The sequence below is a fragment of the Carex rostrata genome, chromosome 2 (assembly GCF_964058835.1).
Source record: "Carex rostrata chromosome 2, lpCarRost1.2, whole genome shotgun sequence".
NCBI lineage: Eukaryota > Viridiplantae > Streptophyta > Magnoliopsida > Poales > Cyperaceae > Carex > Carex rostrata.
The window spans coordinates 6,355,321-6,368,196 of record NC_135919.1 but is presented as its reverse complement, the minus strand read 5'-3'; the positions used below and the strand labels follow the sequence as shown (position 1 = coordinate 6,368,196).

Genomic DNA, 12,876 nt, shown 5'->3' with positions numbered 1-12,876 from the left:
GTCTTGGGAGAAGCGGGGCGCAACAAAGAGGAAGAAATGGTACTGTGCACAGAAAGAAGAAGTGAGCAGTCGAAGAGGAGGCCGGACGCAACAAAGAGGAAGAGAGAAATCGGGAGGCGGAGAGGGAAAGAAGGCAGGGGTGCAAGCAGAGAGAAATTATGAATGGAAGACCGAAGGTTTTGAAGAGAGAAAAATAAAATAACGGAGACACTGCTTATAGAATTTTCCGTTTCCGTTTTATTTCACCGCTCTCATCACAACACGAATTCTAAAGTCTATCAGACGGCTAAATCAAGGTGTGGGCAGGATTTTCCTGCCCATGAGGGGGCAGGAGATTCTATTCCATAATTAATTGCATATATCATATTGGTTATTCAGCACCATTCCTTCCCAACACCCACAGCAATTCCCAAATCCCAATCCCAACCCCAACCCCAACCCCAACCCGTCCCGGATGGGGATTTTCCAATCCCACCTAACAAATGGCGGCGGCGCCGGCTTTGGCGATCAAGGCGGTGGCGCTTCTACAAGTTAAACTAAAATTGATTTCTCAGAACTAATTACCGTTGGCGATCAACTGTTGTGTGTATTCAATTCCTTTCCCAAGTTAAGTTAAAAATGTTCGGGTGGGGATTGAATCTGGTGACGACGGTGATTGGATTTGGTATGAGTGCCGCCTTCATAATCTTTGTTTGTGCGCGACTCATATGTGGCCGGATCCGTTCTAGAGATTCACCTATTGCTCCCCCTTATGATATCGATATCGACCTCCGATCTGATCTTGGTCAACCTGTGCGTATATGCTTTTATTATTATTGTACTTTGTTATAATTTTGAATTGGTGTAGTCAATTGACATATATCTGTTTTTGTTTGACTGACATCAGATAGAGCACAACTTCAATGGCTTGGAACCTGTAACTATTGCTGCTATTCCTACAATCAACTACAATCATCTCACCTTCCAGTCCAAACACAATGCTCAGTAAGATAGTGTGCCTTTTTCAATTTCAATGGCTTAGTAGGTTTTGGCACCCCAAAAAAATTAACAAGATCAAGATAAAAGAAAAAACTTATGTTATTCATCTGTTCTGCATCAAAAGGCACATATCATGTTTTCTATTTACAACATGACCAATTTGCTGGTACCTTTTGCAATTTCAACAGCTGCCGTCTGTTATGATTGCAATTACCATACGTTTAGTTTTAAAAAATTCACTTTACAGGAACCACCTAATGGATTCTTGAAATACATGCTCACAAATTATTTATTTGTACAGATGCTCGATATGCCTTGGGGATTATGAAGAGAAAGAAATGCTTCGTGTTATACCAACATGCCACCACAACTTCCACCTTGTCTGTATCGACCTGTGGCTACAAAAACAATCCACCTGTCCAATCTGTCGATTGCCTCTAAAAGACTTATTTGATGGAAAATGTGCCACCGCGTCATATCCTACAGCTTTAGCACCTCAGACAAATAGCACCATTGTAGACACTCCTACTTGGGATCGATCTACTAACCAGTTAATAACTAATGCTGTGAGTGGTGACCCAGTTCAAGTTGTTGTTACTTCAACTTAGCTCCGTGAATGAACCATTTGAACATCTTATTAAGCAAGAATTATCATACTGAATGCCAATACTGGTCTGTTGCTGTTGTCAACTGTACTGTTATGTACAATTTATTGTACATACGAGCTATCGGACATGTTTCCTCTATGCTCTTCTTTGGTGTTAGTTTTGTTTTATCATTGGTTGGTTTGATGCTTTTTTGCATAATTGAGGCTTAATGAAGAAAGAAAAGCCTAAGATGCCTCTCATGTCATGCTGCTGGTTTTTAAAACAAGGTTGTAAGGTAATCTTTGCTTGACTAGAGAATTTCTGCTTGGTGGTAATTTGACGGTGGATTGGAGGAATTATTTTTTATTTTTTCTTGGAAAGGAATTGGGTCGCTTTGTTATATTGTGCCAATTAGAGTTAGGATTTTGTTTGGACTTTGCTAGCTCTAATTCTTAGATTTGTGTAAATGAATATAAGTTGTAAGTCTTATTCACTGAGCCTGTGTTGAAAACTGGTAACTTAGGATCATGTCCGTTTCCCTTTTAAAAACTATAAAAAGTGTTTTGTTTCTGTTCTTCTGTTGTTCTTCCATAACAATGTGAATGTATGATAAACCAAATTATATCAAAACTGTAGGTTATAGAAAATTTGTTTTCCTGAAGCATTAATTGTACATTAATAATTATTACTGTACAAAATTTAGGAAAAATGAACTACGTTTCCCATGAAAGGAATCTGGATGGGAATTGGATGCCTATTTGAGGTCTCCAGAGAATAATTAATGGGCCAAGGAATCTGGATGGGAATTGGGTGCCTATTTGAGGCCTCCAGAGAATAATTAATGGGCCATAAGGGTCGAAAAGGATAGAGTGGAATTTGGTTTTCTTTCGTTTCTCCATTCCCTAGGATGAGGATTTAATGAAATCAGCCACAAAGGCACAAAGTCATGAGGCAGTCGCCGAGGATGAGGATTTTAAAGCAGCCACAAACTCACCAGCCACGCGATATCTCAAGGGACATGACTTGGTCAAGCTCAGGTTATTGGTTATTCAATCATCCCGTATTCCCGTCCGGTCTCGTTGTGCTCAGCTCTTCAGCTTTTCAGCTTTTCAGCTTTTCAGCTGGCGAGTGAGTCCCAGGTTGAAGGAATTGGAGAGGATCGCTGCCTTTAATTTCTAATTACCTTTATTTTTATCAAATTACTGAGGTAAATTGCCTGCTTAATTATACAAAGGCCACATTACATTATTGTATCTTTGTTTTTGTTGAACAAGTGCATACTTTCTATCTATTATTACAACTTATATATATATATATATATATATACACATATTGTTTTCTCAGTTACGCATAATTTCCACTTAATTCTCAAAATTAATAACATCAAACGAGTAAGAACATAACAGCGAGTCGAGTCTACTCCTGCCATCCTCTTCTCCAAATTGGTGGTGGTTGCATAGTTGCATCAATGGTGGCAACAGATATGATACTGATTCTGGTTCCTTGTTTGTCAAGGCCAACAAGTGCGGCGACACTGTAATGCAATTCCTATTTTATTATTATTATTATCAAACATTATGCGTCTAGTCTTATTATTTTAGTATGATCAGAAAATCAGGCCGTCAATGTTTGAACAGGAGGCCGCATTGTGTTTGCGAGCAATGTATGACACAAAATCAATTCTTGTTCCCTTTGCAGTACAAAGTAAGAACTAAGAATTTTTTTACTCCAAATTGTTTTTTTCTCCAATTACTGTTCTCTATAGAAAAATAAATGTTTGTACTGGTGTGAATCTCATTTGATTTTGTAGGTGGCGAGTTTACCAACAGGTGGTTCTTTCATAATCATGGAATCTATTGAATTTGGAGGTTTTAGAGCATATCAGGTCACTATTGCACATTCTTTTGATAAAACTAATATTTTCTATATAAAGATTACCACACTTTTGTGTTATTGTAACATAATGTATGGTCTCAGTCTGCTTTGGGAAGAAAGCTGGCAGAAATGCATAAAACTGCAAAATATGACAAGGAATTTGGTTCTGATGTAAACAACTCAATTGGTAGGTTCTCTAATCCTGGAACAAATTTCTCAAAAAAAAAAAAAAATAATCAGTGATATAAATGCTTTATTTTTGTTTCAAGCTTTCCTTGCTACTGTTTGGTTTGTTTGGCTTCTTGTATTGTTGCAGTACACCACAGAGGCACAGATTCATACATGGATGTCTGATTGGATCAAATTCTATGGGGAGTATAGATTGGCTTATCATCTAAACTTAGCTTTTAAACAGTACGGTTACTCCAAAATATATAAAAAAAGGTTTCAAGCTTTCCTTGCTACTGGTTGGTTTGTTTGGCTTCTTGTATTGTTGCAGTACACCAAAGATCCATACATGGATGTCTGATTGGATCAAATTCTATGGAGAGTATACATTGGCTTATCATCTAAACTTAGCTTTTAAACAGTATACGGTGACTCCAAAATATATAAAAAAAGGTTCCATTCGTGTGAAATAGAGTTGCTTATCCTAATATTCAAATTGTACCCGGACTACTTAGGCACTAACTACAAAATAGTCCCTTATTCTAATTTTTTAATGAAACAATATTCTCATGAACATTTTTATATACAGGACAAAAAATAAACATCAGCGCGGCTGGTAATGATGATCCTGTTATATTATTATTATATCCAGCATGCTATTGTAAGTCTTATGCTGATTCTATTTTTGTGTGATAGGAAGAATATACAAGATAAAAGTATAAACTTATCTTGCCCTTTATTTTTAATGAATAGATGGTGATAATGAACCAGAATTTGGAATGTCATGGTGTGCCTGGCCTGCCTGCTTCGGTGATTCATTTTACAATTCTTATTTTGAGGTAATAATTCATAACTATTATGCATGACAGAATCTTGGTTTCTTTCATCACTTCAATTCTGATTGTTTAATTCTTCATATATAACTATCTAAAACAGGTTATTTAAAATTAACGGCAAGGATTTGAAAATAGGACGACCTGTAGTACATGCTGTATCACTAGTTGAACCAACTGTGGAGACGTGGAGTAGATACGATGGGCATTGGACATACTTTTGGGTCCAATGGGTTCCAGGACCATCCGATCCACACGGATCTTAGAGCTCATTGGACCCTAAAGTTGGTCCGATGCCCATTGGACCTACTCTGTTCTCAGTTGAACCACTATAATCTTTTCGGTATCCCAATCCCGCTCCTTTGGTACGTCTATCATTGAGGGATATCTAGGCTTGCTAAGTTCTAAGATATTTCTTTTATTTTACCCTTGTGTTCTTTTAAATTTCCCTTGAAAATCCAACCCAAGGTCAAAATATTTGAAACCTCCGCTGTTACCTACACTTTGTTTCTGGCTCTCTCTTCTCATTCGTGGCGTATTTATTTTATTAATTGTTGATATAGGTCTACACAATTAATTCCGTTGCCTTATTTTCTTTAGTGAACAAATATAAACAAACTAATTACGGTACTGTCAAATAAGGTATATACTTTCTGAGCAAGACACCAATTTGGAGATGTTTTGAAGTTCAAGCTATATAATTTTATTTTCAAATACAAGTATATGAGTAAAGCTAGCGTGTGACATGCTCACCAAAAAAGTTTGGTGAGCATAACTCCAAAAGTATATCGGATCGACGTCAAATGCCAAATCCAAACCGTTGAAATCCATGTACTTCATGAGTGATGCATATACATGCAAAATTTTGAAAGTTTCAAGTTTATTTGCTACACGGTCAAGTGGTCAAAGAAATGAACATTTTATTATAAGTTATTTTATATATTCAATTTTTATTATTTCTTTGACCACTTGACCGTGTAGCAAATAAACTTGAAACTTACAAAATTTTGCATGTATATGCATCACTCATGAAGTACATGGATTTCAACGGTTTGGATTTGGCATTTGACGTCGATCCGATATACTTTTAGAGTTATGCTCACCAAACTTTTTTGGTGAGCATGTCACACGCTAGCTTTACTCCAAGTATATATATATTTTTTAGGTTTCCAGTGGTTCACCACTTTGCTATGTTTTTATTTTATTTTATTTTATTTTATTTTATTTTATTTTTAAATATGACTGTTCGTTAACTCAGACTACATTGATGGTGACTTGGATAAGCAGTAAGCAGAAGAATTGACTGTTCGTTTCTTTGCACCAGTGTTATAATTCTCAGTTGGTAATTATCTTTTGTGGGAAATAAATCTGCTACGATCCTAAAAGGGATTGTAGGGTGATAAGGTCCTACGATTCCAAATCCAACCTTTTATTTGTTTTGAGATTCGTGCATAAAAACTAACTTTTATGGAGATTCGTGCATAAAAACTAGCTTTTATGGAGATTCGTAATACTTAAAAAAGAAAATGAAAAGTTTGATTTGGAATCGTAGGACTCTACAATCCCTTAGGATCGTAGCAGATTGATTTCCATTTTTTGTGTGGACGTGTTGAGATCCAGCCTACTAACATCCAAAGTTGGGTCCTTGTGGTTGTGGAGTGGTACTATACTGTATACCGATGTGGGGGCATGAATTAATCGATCCCTGTTGGCAAGAAACAGTGGCAAGCCACAATGAGCAACAGCGTCCCCACTCTCGCATGGTTTTTGTACACGTAATAGGGGGAATCTAATAGTCACAGATGCGTTGTCAAATCGAATTGATGGCATGTTGCTGTCTTCATTACAGTGAAATAATAAGGTTTTAATTATTGGTCAGTCCGAGGTGAGCTAGCTCAAGCTGTTTATCAGCTCCTTAACTTTCTAGCTACCCTCCTTAACAAGATTTCTGTGGCTTATAATTAACATCAAAACACTAGTGTCGAGCCAATTTAGCTGACAGTGACACTGTTAGTGGAGGGGTTCATTCATGGAACAAGTATATATCCTCTCTCTCTCTCTCTCTCTCTCAGGTACGGTAAAGTGGAGCTCACAACTTTATTCTCAGTTAGGGCTGAACTTATCTGATGCCTATTGAAGATGTAGCTAGGGTTCTTCTTTAAGATTTGTGTCAGGTTAATTATAAGAACGGTATGGATCCACTAATTCTAATTGATTCTCATTTGCGGTATCGGAGGTGATCTGAATTCTTGATGCATGAGTATCTGAAACCGTTCATTTCACTTGCACGAATCTCAAAGCAGCCTCCCTACAACCTCAAGAAGAGCTACCAGATTGAATTTGACCAGAATGGAATTAATCTGGGCCGTCCATTTGTCCATTTTTATTAATTGCCCCTCAGCCCTCAGGTACGTGGGGGACACAGACTCTGGAGTATCTACAGAGCTGGGAATCAGGGATTGATTGATTAGTCGGGCGGGCCTGTCTTGTCCAAGGCAAGGTAAGGCAAGGCCTTAGTTACTCACCCAATAAACACACGGATGGAAATGGCCAATGGCCAATCAGCCAATGAGGTTGGGCTGGGCCCTCAAATCTCAATCCTTATCATCTGATGATTGGCTACACAGATGACCGCATGAGGATTGTCGCAGATAATTAATGAAATGAGGTCCTTCCTCTTTTGAATAACATCAAATTTCTATTATTAGCTAGGCAGCGCCAGCCACGTGACGCCTTCTGCCTGCCGCTGTAGGACAGCTGACAGCGACCGAATATATGTACATTTCCACAAATACTTGTATTTTCTTAACAGATTAATCTCTTTGGATAATTCATCTATTTTTTCACACCAGATATACGTACTGTCCGCAAATTTACTTTATTTTAATTATGTGGTTCCTGTGTTTTTACTTTTTACTATATGTAGTTTTCAAAACATGACTGACCCTCACTCTTCTTTCAAAAGAAAACAATTAATTACCAGGTTACATTTTCATAAAACGCTGACAAGAAATCAAATATTAACACCCACACTTCCATAAATTTTTCATTAAGAAATTTAAAAACTAAAACAAACCCCCTTCGTTTTTATTAACATTCAAACATAATCCTTTTTATTCCAAAATAATCCCTACTATTAGTATTTCAGTATCTTATTAGCATAAATTAAGACTAGTCTGCTCATAATTAATAGTTAATTAATAAATTTTTTTTTGAAAAATAGTGGTATTACCACCGATTTCATAGAAATCAAGCATATCTGATATGATACCTAAAATTGGTATCAAAATCAAATATGAAAAGTTGTACATCAAGTTATCATCAACAAACATAAAAGCATACAAATAGAGATAGTACCACAGCAAAAACTAAATTGGAAAAAAATGAATACTAAGCCAAAGAACAAGTCTCAAAAGGCAATCATATCATAGGAGACTAGTAATCCAATAAATCCTCATCCGACAGCTCGTCTCCAGACATATAATCTGGGGGGTTGCCGGCTCCAAGAGCGTGAGTGGCCTCTGCCTCAGTTAATTAATAAAATTATAATATGGATCAAGTCTTATTGGGTTGCATATATCTGTAGTCCCGAAATTTCTAATATGGATGTACTCTTATATGATATGATACGATCTGATCATCTGGATAAGGTCTTCTGAATAGACGAGATCAACTAATGTTGTTATATTACAAATACACATACATACTGAACTGTTCAATTTTCGGATATAAGAGAAAAGAGACAGAAAAATGATAGAAAACAGGATTTTTAGTTACACCTAAAATATGATTGTTTATTCGCACCAGTTCAGAAACCGAGAGAGACAAAGAAAGACTAAAAAGTGACTGTTAGTCGGTGCTAGTACTCTGATTCGTGGTTGTTTTCGAATCTGTTCGTGTGGATACTAATAGAAACACAACTGCCGTCACTGGTGTGTATATCTGACACGGAGAAGAAGCAGAAGAGAGCAATTGCTGAAACGAAAAGGATCTGAAGAGGGTAACTACTCATACGATTAAACGAAGATCTCCACTACGCGTCTAGTGAAACTCTATATTAATCTTGAAATTAGTTTTTATACATGGATTCTGGTTTTCAGTTAGTGAACAAATCATGAACTTATTCAAATTGTTGCACATATAATCTACCCGAAACCCTTCATGTCCTTGTATTTTTTTCCTAAAAATAAAAAATAACAGATAATTAGATTTAATTATATTGACTATAATGATCAGCTTCTTTTTTTCTTATGATTTCTTAGGAAATTTGATTGGTTCTCCTGCTGAACCTATTTTTATTCTTGGTTAAGTTAACATTATATACAAGTCAACTCTTGAGTTATTTGTAAACTAATGCATAGTGCAGGTAGCGTTAATTGCATCCAATTATAAGCTAGCTTTGCATGCAAGACAAGCATATATATATAAAATAAAGTTCGAAATTAAATAGAATTCTGAAAACTTACGCAACTATGAAGTGTTTATTTTATATATATCTCAATAACAAAAGGAAGTTTATTCTTAAAATTAAATATCCCTTCTGAATTATACTTGAGTAATAATTCTAAATGGAATTTTTATTTCCTACGATTGGATCTAATTTAATTTCAACGTTCGAAGCCAAATCCTTTAACAACTGGCTAGTAGCTAGGTAAACGACAAATTTAATAAAGGAAAAGATATTTCTGTATACTTTCTAATATTAATTTATTATCTGTTTTTAAAATCACGTAATTAATACCATATTTTTTGTACGGAAGATCACTGCCGAGCACAGTTTTTAAAATTCAATATCAACACATCGATATCTTATTCTAAGAAATCTAATCCCGTCGTACATTGTGCATATATTCAATTGTTTCGTACAAACAAGCCATATGCATTATTTTTTCATTTTAGCTAATTTATACAAACATACCATTTTTACTCCTAATTAACTTACGGTATAACGTATATATACGTACTATACATTCACCTATTTGTCAAGCTGAGGAACCAATCAATAGTATAGAATATTTACGGAATAATGAAACAAAAAGTGACTCTGTGTGTGTGTATATATGCATGCTACTTATTAAGTATTACTTGAGGCAATCATTCCCTTCTTTTTCTTTTTTTTTTCTTTTTTGAGATACATGGTAGAAGCTCATTTCTTCTCTAAATTGTCATAATTATTTTGCCTACATGACGTTTTTTTTAACAAAAGGTGATCGCCAAAAGCAATTAGGTTTGACGCAGCAGTCGCCGCCTCACTCCAATTCTGTCTCCCTCTCTCCTCTTTTCGATCTCTTTCCATTTAACTCCACCACTTCTTGTAGTTTTCATTCTTAACACAATATCTTTCCTCTCTTTCGGTTCTATCTTCTTGAACGGAAAGGAGAGTGAGAGAGAGGAGGAACCGGAGTTGACCGGAGTCAGGAGTGCGGCATCGTCGAAGCTCGGAGTGTAGAGTTCATATTAATATGATGGTAGATTTGGTCGTCATCGGAGCGCGGCGGTGGTCGAATAAGCAGATTTGGTTGTGGAGCGAGATAGCATTAGGGTGATCAACATCTCAATTGGAGTACGACGGTGAGAAGATCTGATCGTTGTCGGAGTACAACTGCGGTCGAAGAAGTGGATTCGGTCGTGAAGTGAGATGGCGATTAAAGTATTACGGTGATCAACATCTTGATTGGAGCGCAACGGTAAGTAGATCTTGTTGCCGTCGGAGCGCGACAGCGGTTGAAAAAAAGGATTCGAGGTTATGGAGCGAGATGAGGATTAAAATACTAAAATATATTTTATGAGAATAAAAAAAAAAATTTAGGAATTACGGTCATTTGATCTATTATAAATACGTTTTTTTATCAATAAAATTGTTAGTTGGTATTTAAAATCACTAATCTTAAAAAAAAAGAGTACACGACGTTGTTGTTTGTAAGTGCTGATTAATTTAATCATAATTTATTAAGAATGAAAAGTCGATCCCGTCGAAAGTCAAATTCAACCCACAGTAATTCCTCTAAAAATATTCATATAAACCTCTAAATTTTATATTATAGCAATAATAATATTAGTTGACATTGAGAGTATCAACCAATTAATTAATTATTTGACCATTTAGTATATATCACTAGAAAAGTACTACTATAATATACGCTACACAATTAATATTCTTTCAATAGTTCTTTATTTTTAATTTTTAATTTTATTTTGAGGTACTGTTCATGCTAAATATAACTTAGGTTTTAAAATGTTAGACGCGAGATTCGTACATTAATTATGGTTGGAATAATGGAGTACATCTCAGAGCATCTACATCCCTGAAACTATTAGAGTTTCTAATCTGACGTGGTAGTTTCTAATATGGTTTCAGGAATGTGGAAGAGTTTCTTATTTAGAAACTATGCAGGAAAGTTTCTTATTAAGAAACTCTTTATAAACTCTATGTTGGCCAAATAATTGGCTCAAATTGTTTCTCATTTTTAATTTGTTGCTGATGTGGCTTAATAGAAACTCTAAAATGAGTTTTAGGAATGTGAGAGTTAGAAACTTTAAAAACCATAATTTCTAAAAAGTAGTTAACAGTTATTTAGAAATCCTGTTGAGTTTTAGGGATGTAGATGCTCTCACAATTTCTTTCGGCGAAACAATTTCTTTTGGCCACGTTTCGCAACATGTGAAATAGTGACAGATTAAAGCTGGAAAAGTATAATTTGGAATAATGTATACTATTTCATATTATTCTTTTGACGGTGAAAGATTAGAAGAATACAAGTATATGAGGCAAATATATATATTTTTTTGAAAAGTATCAATTCATCTATTTCACCATTCTCATGAAATAGAGAAAGAGCCAAAGCATAAAAAACAAGAGTTAGAATACAAAAGTTCAAACTCAATTTTACTTTTCTCATTTTCACAATTCCACTAAATTATTTTCTTGCTCGGTGATAATAAAATCTCTATTCCATCCTATTCCTTTTTTTCACATTTATTAAATATTTTCTTTATATACTGATAGGGGTGAAATATATAGTATTTTTTCCTATCACTTAACCTAAAATATTGTTATTTATCGAATCACAAATACTTATTTTCTATAGAATCATATTTCTTTTGCTATTTTACTTAATTTTGGAGAATTACAGATTTTCAGTGTTATTGAGGCTAAAATAGACAGAAAACGCAGCATTCTGAACACTAAGTCACTAGCGTGTGAATGCCACCATTTGAGTGCGATTGAGGAAGCCAAATTTTTTCTGTTGTGTAACATGACTATCAATTTTACTTGGATGTTGGGGAACACCTCTATTCAATCTATTTCTTTGGATCTTACATTGTGGATTGATTTTATCGTTAATGTGACAACCTAAGCTACTTTGATTTGTAGAATAGTTTCTTTGTGATTTGTGCATTATAGGTGTCTACTTCCTTTGCTTAGGTTTATATTTAGATGTAAGTAATTGAGGTGTTATCTTATTAATGATTTGAGTTTGTTCCCCTTTGATATCTCGGCTTTTCATGTAAATGGAGTCAAATGAGGGGTTACTATTCTTGACACCGGGAGCTTAGATATAGTTCCCAATTTTCTTACATGGTTGAACATTCGGATCTATCCTAATGACACTCTTAGATTTATTAGGTGATCTCAAAGCCTCGTTTTCGGTCTCCAACTGTTCTATTCTTCCTTTTAAAATTTCTATTTCACCTATGTGAGATTTACACTTACTATTTCTTTTTAATTCTTTACCTTCCAATTCATAACATAGGTTTTCACATTCAATTGTTTTGATCATTAATTTTGAAGTAAGATGTTTTGTTCTCATTTTGTAATTTTTCAGATTCATTTCTAACTTTTTCAATTTCATCTATATGTGGATCTTTTGTGTTTAATTCTAGTAGTGTGGACTCTAAACCTCTTACCTTAAGTTCTAGCTCAAGAATCTCGAATTTTAAGTTTTTGATGGTGCCGTCTTTCTTAATTAATATGGCATTTGATTCATCTAGCATGGTTTTCAGCCTAGTATCAACCTTAGAAATTAACCCCTTATCTAAGAAAATATTTGAATCACTAGTTGATTCGCATTTACTCAAGGAATCATTATTACATTCATATTTGTTTAACTTAGGTGTTAGATGTACCTTGACTACTGAGCTAGAAGAAGATGTCTCACTGTCATTGGTAGCCATCAAGGCTAGGTTGATAACCTCCTCGTTTACGGATTCTGAATCAGATTCTCCACCACTGCTATAGTCCGTCTCAGTGTGTTGTTCGGTAAGGATTGCTCTTTCTCTCTTGCTCCTTGGTTTTATGTCCCTTCTAGATTTAAAGCGTTGATTCTGTCGATCACCGCTTTCTTTCTTTTGATAAAATAACTTAAAACAGTTTTGGATGAAGTGTCCTTCTTTACTGCAACCAAGGCAGATGACACTTTTGTTGTTGTCTTCTC

At 35.1% G+C, this 12,876-nt stretch overlaps 2 protein-coding genes across 4 annotated transcripts; both read left to right on the top strand.

Annotated features, from left to right (window-relative positions):
- Positions 1–373: 373 nt before the first annotated feature.
- LOC144571534 (RING-H2 finger protein ATL38-like) lies at positions 374–2,062 on the top strand. Of its 2 annotated transcripts, XM_078320871.1 has the most exons (4): positions 383–792; positions 887–984; positions 1,280–1,590; positions 1,621–2,062. In XM_078320871.1, the coding sequence occupies exons 1-3, from the start codon at positions 619–621 to the stop codon at positions 1,584–1,586; spliced, it is 579 nt and encodes a 192-aa protein (XP_078176997.1). In that variant the 5' UTR covers positions 383–618; the 3' UTR covers positions 1,587–1,590; positions 1,621–2,062. The 2 variants fall into 2 exon arrangements, with proteins under 2 accessions (XP_078176990.1, XP_078176997.1); XM_078320864.1 differs by having other exon boundaries at positions 374–792; positions 1,280–2,062.
- A 175-nt stretch (positions 2,063–2,237) lies between these two features.
- LOC144571549 (protein-ribulosamine 3-kinase, chloroplastic-like) lies at positions 2,238–5,340 on the top strand. Of its 2 annotated transcripts, XM_078320891.1 has the most exons (8): positions 2,238–2,772; positions 2,910–3,101; positions 3,203–3,269; positions 3,376–3,450; positions 3,543–3,627; positions 4,198–4,269; positions 4,362–4,447; positions 4,545–5,340. In XM_078320891.1, the coding sequence occupies exons 2-8, from the start codon at positions 3,034–3,036 to the stop codon at positions 4,551–4,553; spliced, it is 462 nt and encodes a 153-aa protein (XP_078177017.1). In that variant the 5' UTR covers positions 2,238–2,772; positions 2,910–3,033; the 3' UTR covers positions 4,554–5,340. The 2 variants fall into 2 exon arrangements, with proteins under 2 accessions (XP_078177017.1, XP_078177008.1); XM_078320882.1 differs by having other exon boundaries at positions 4,362–5,340.
- The last annotated feature ends 7,536 nt before the right edge of the window (positions 5,341–12,876 follow it).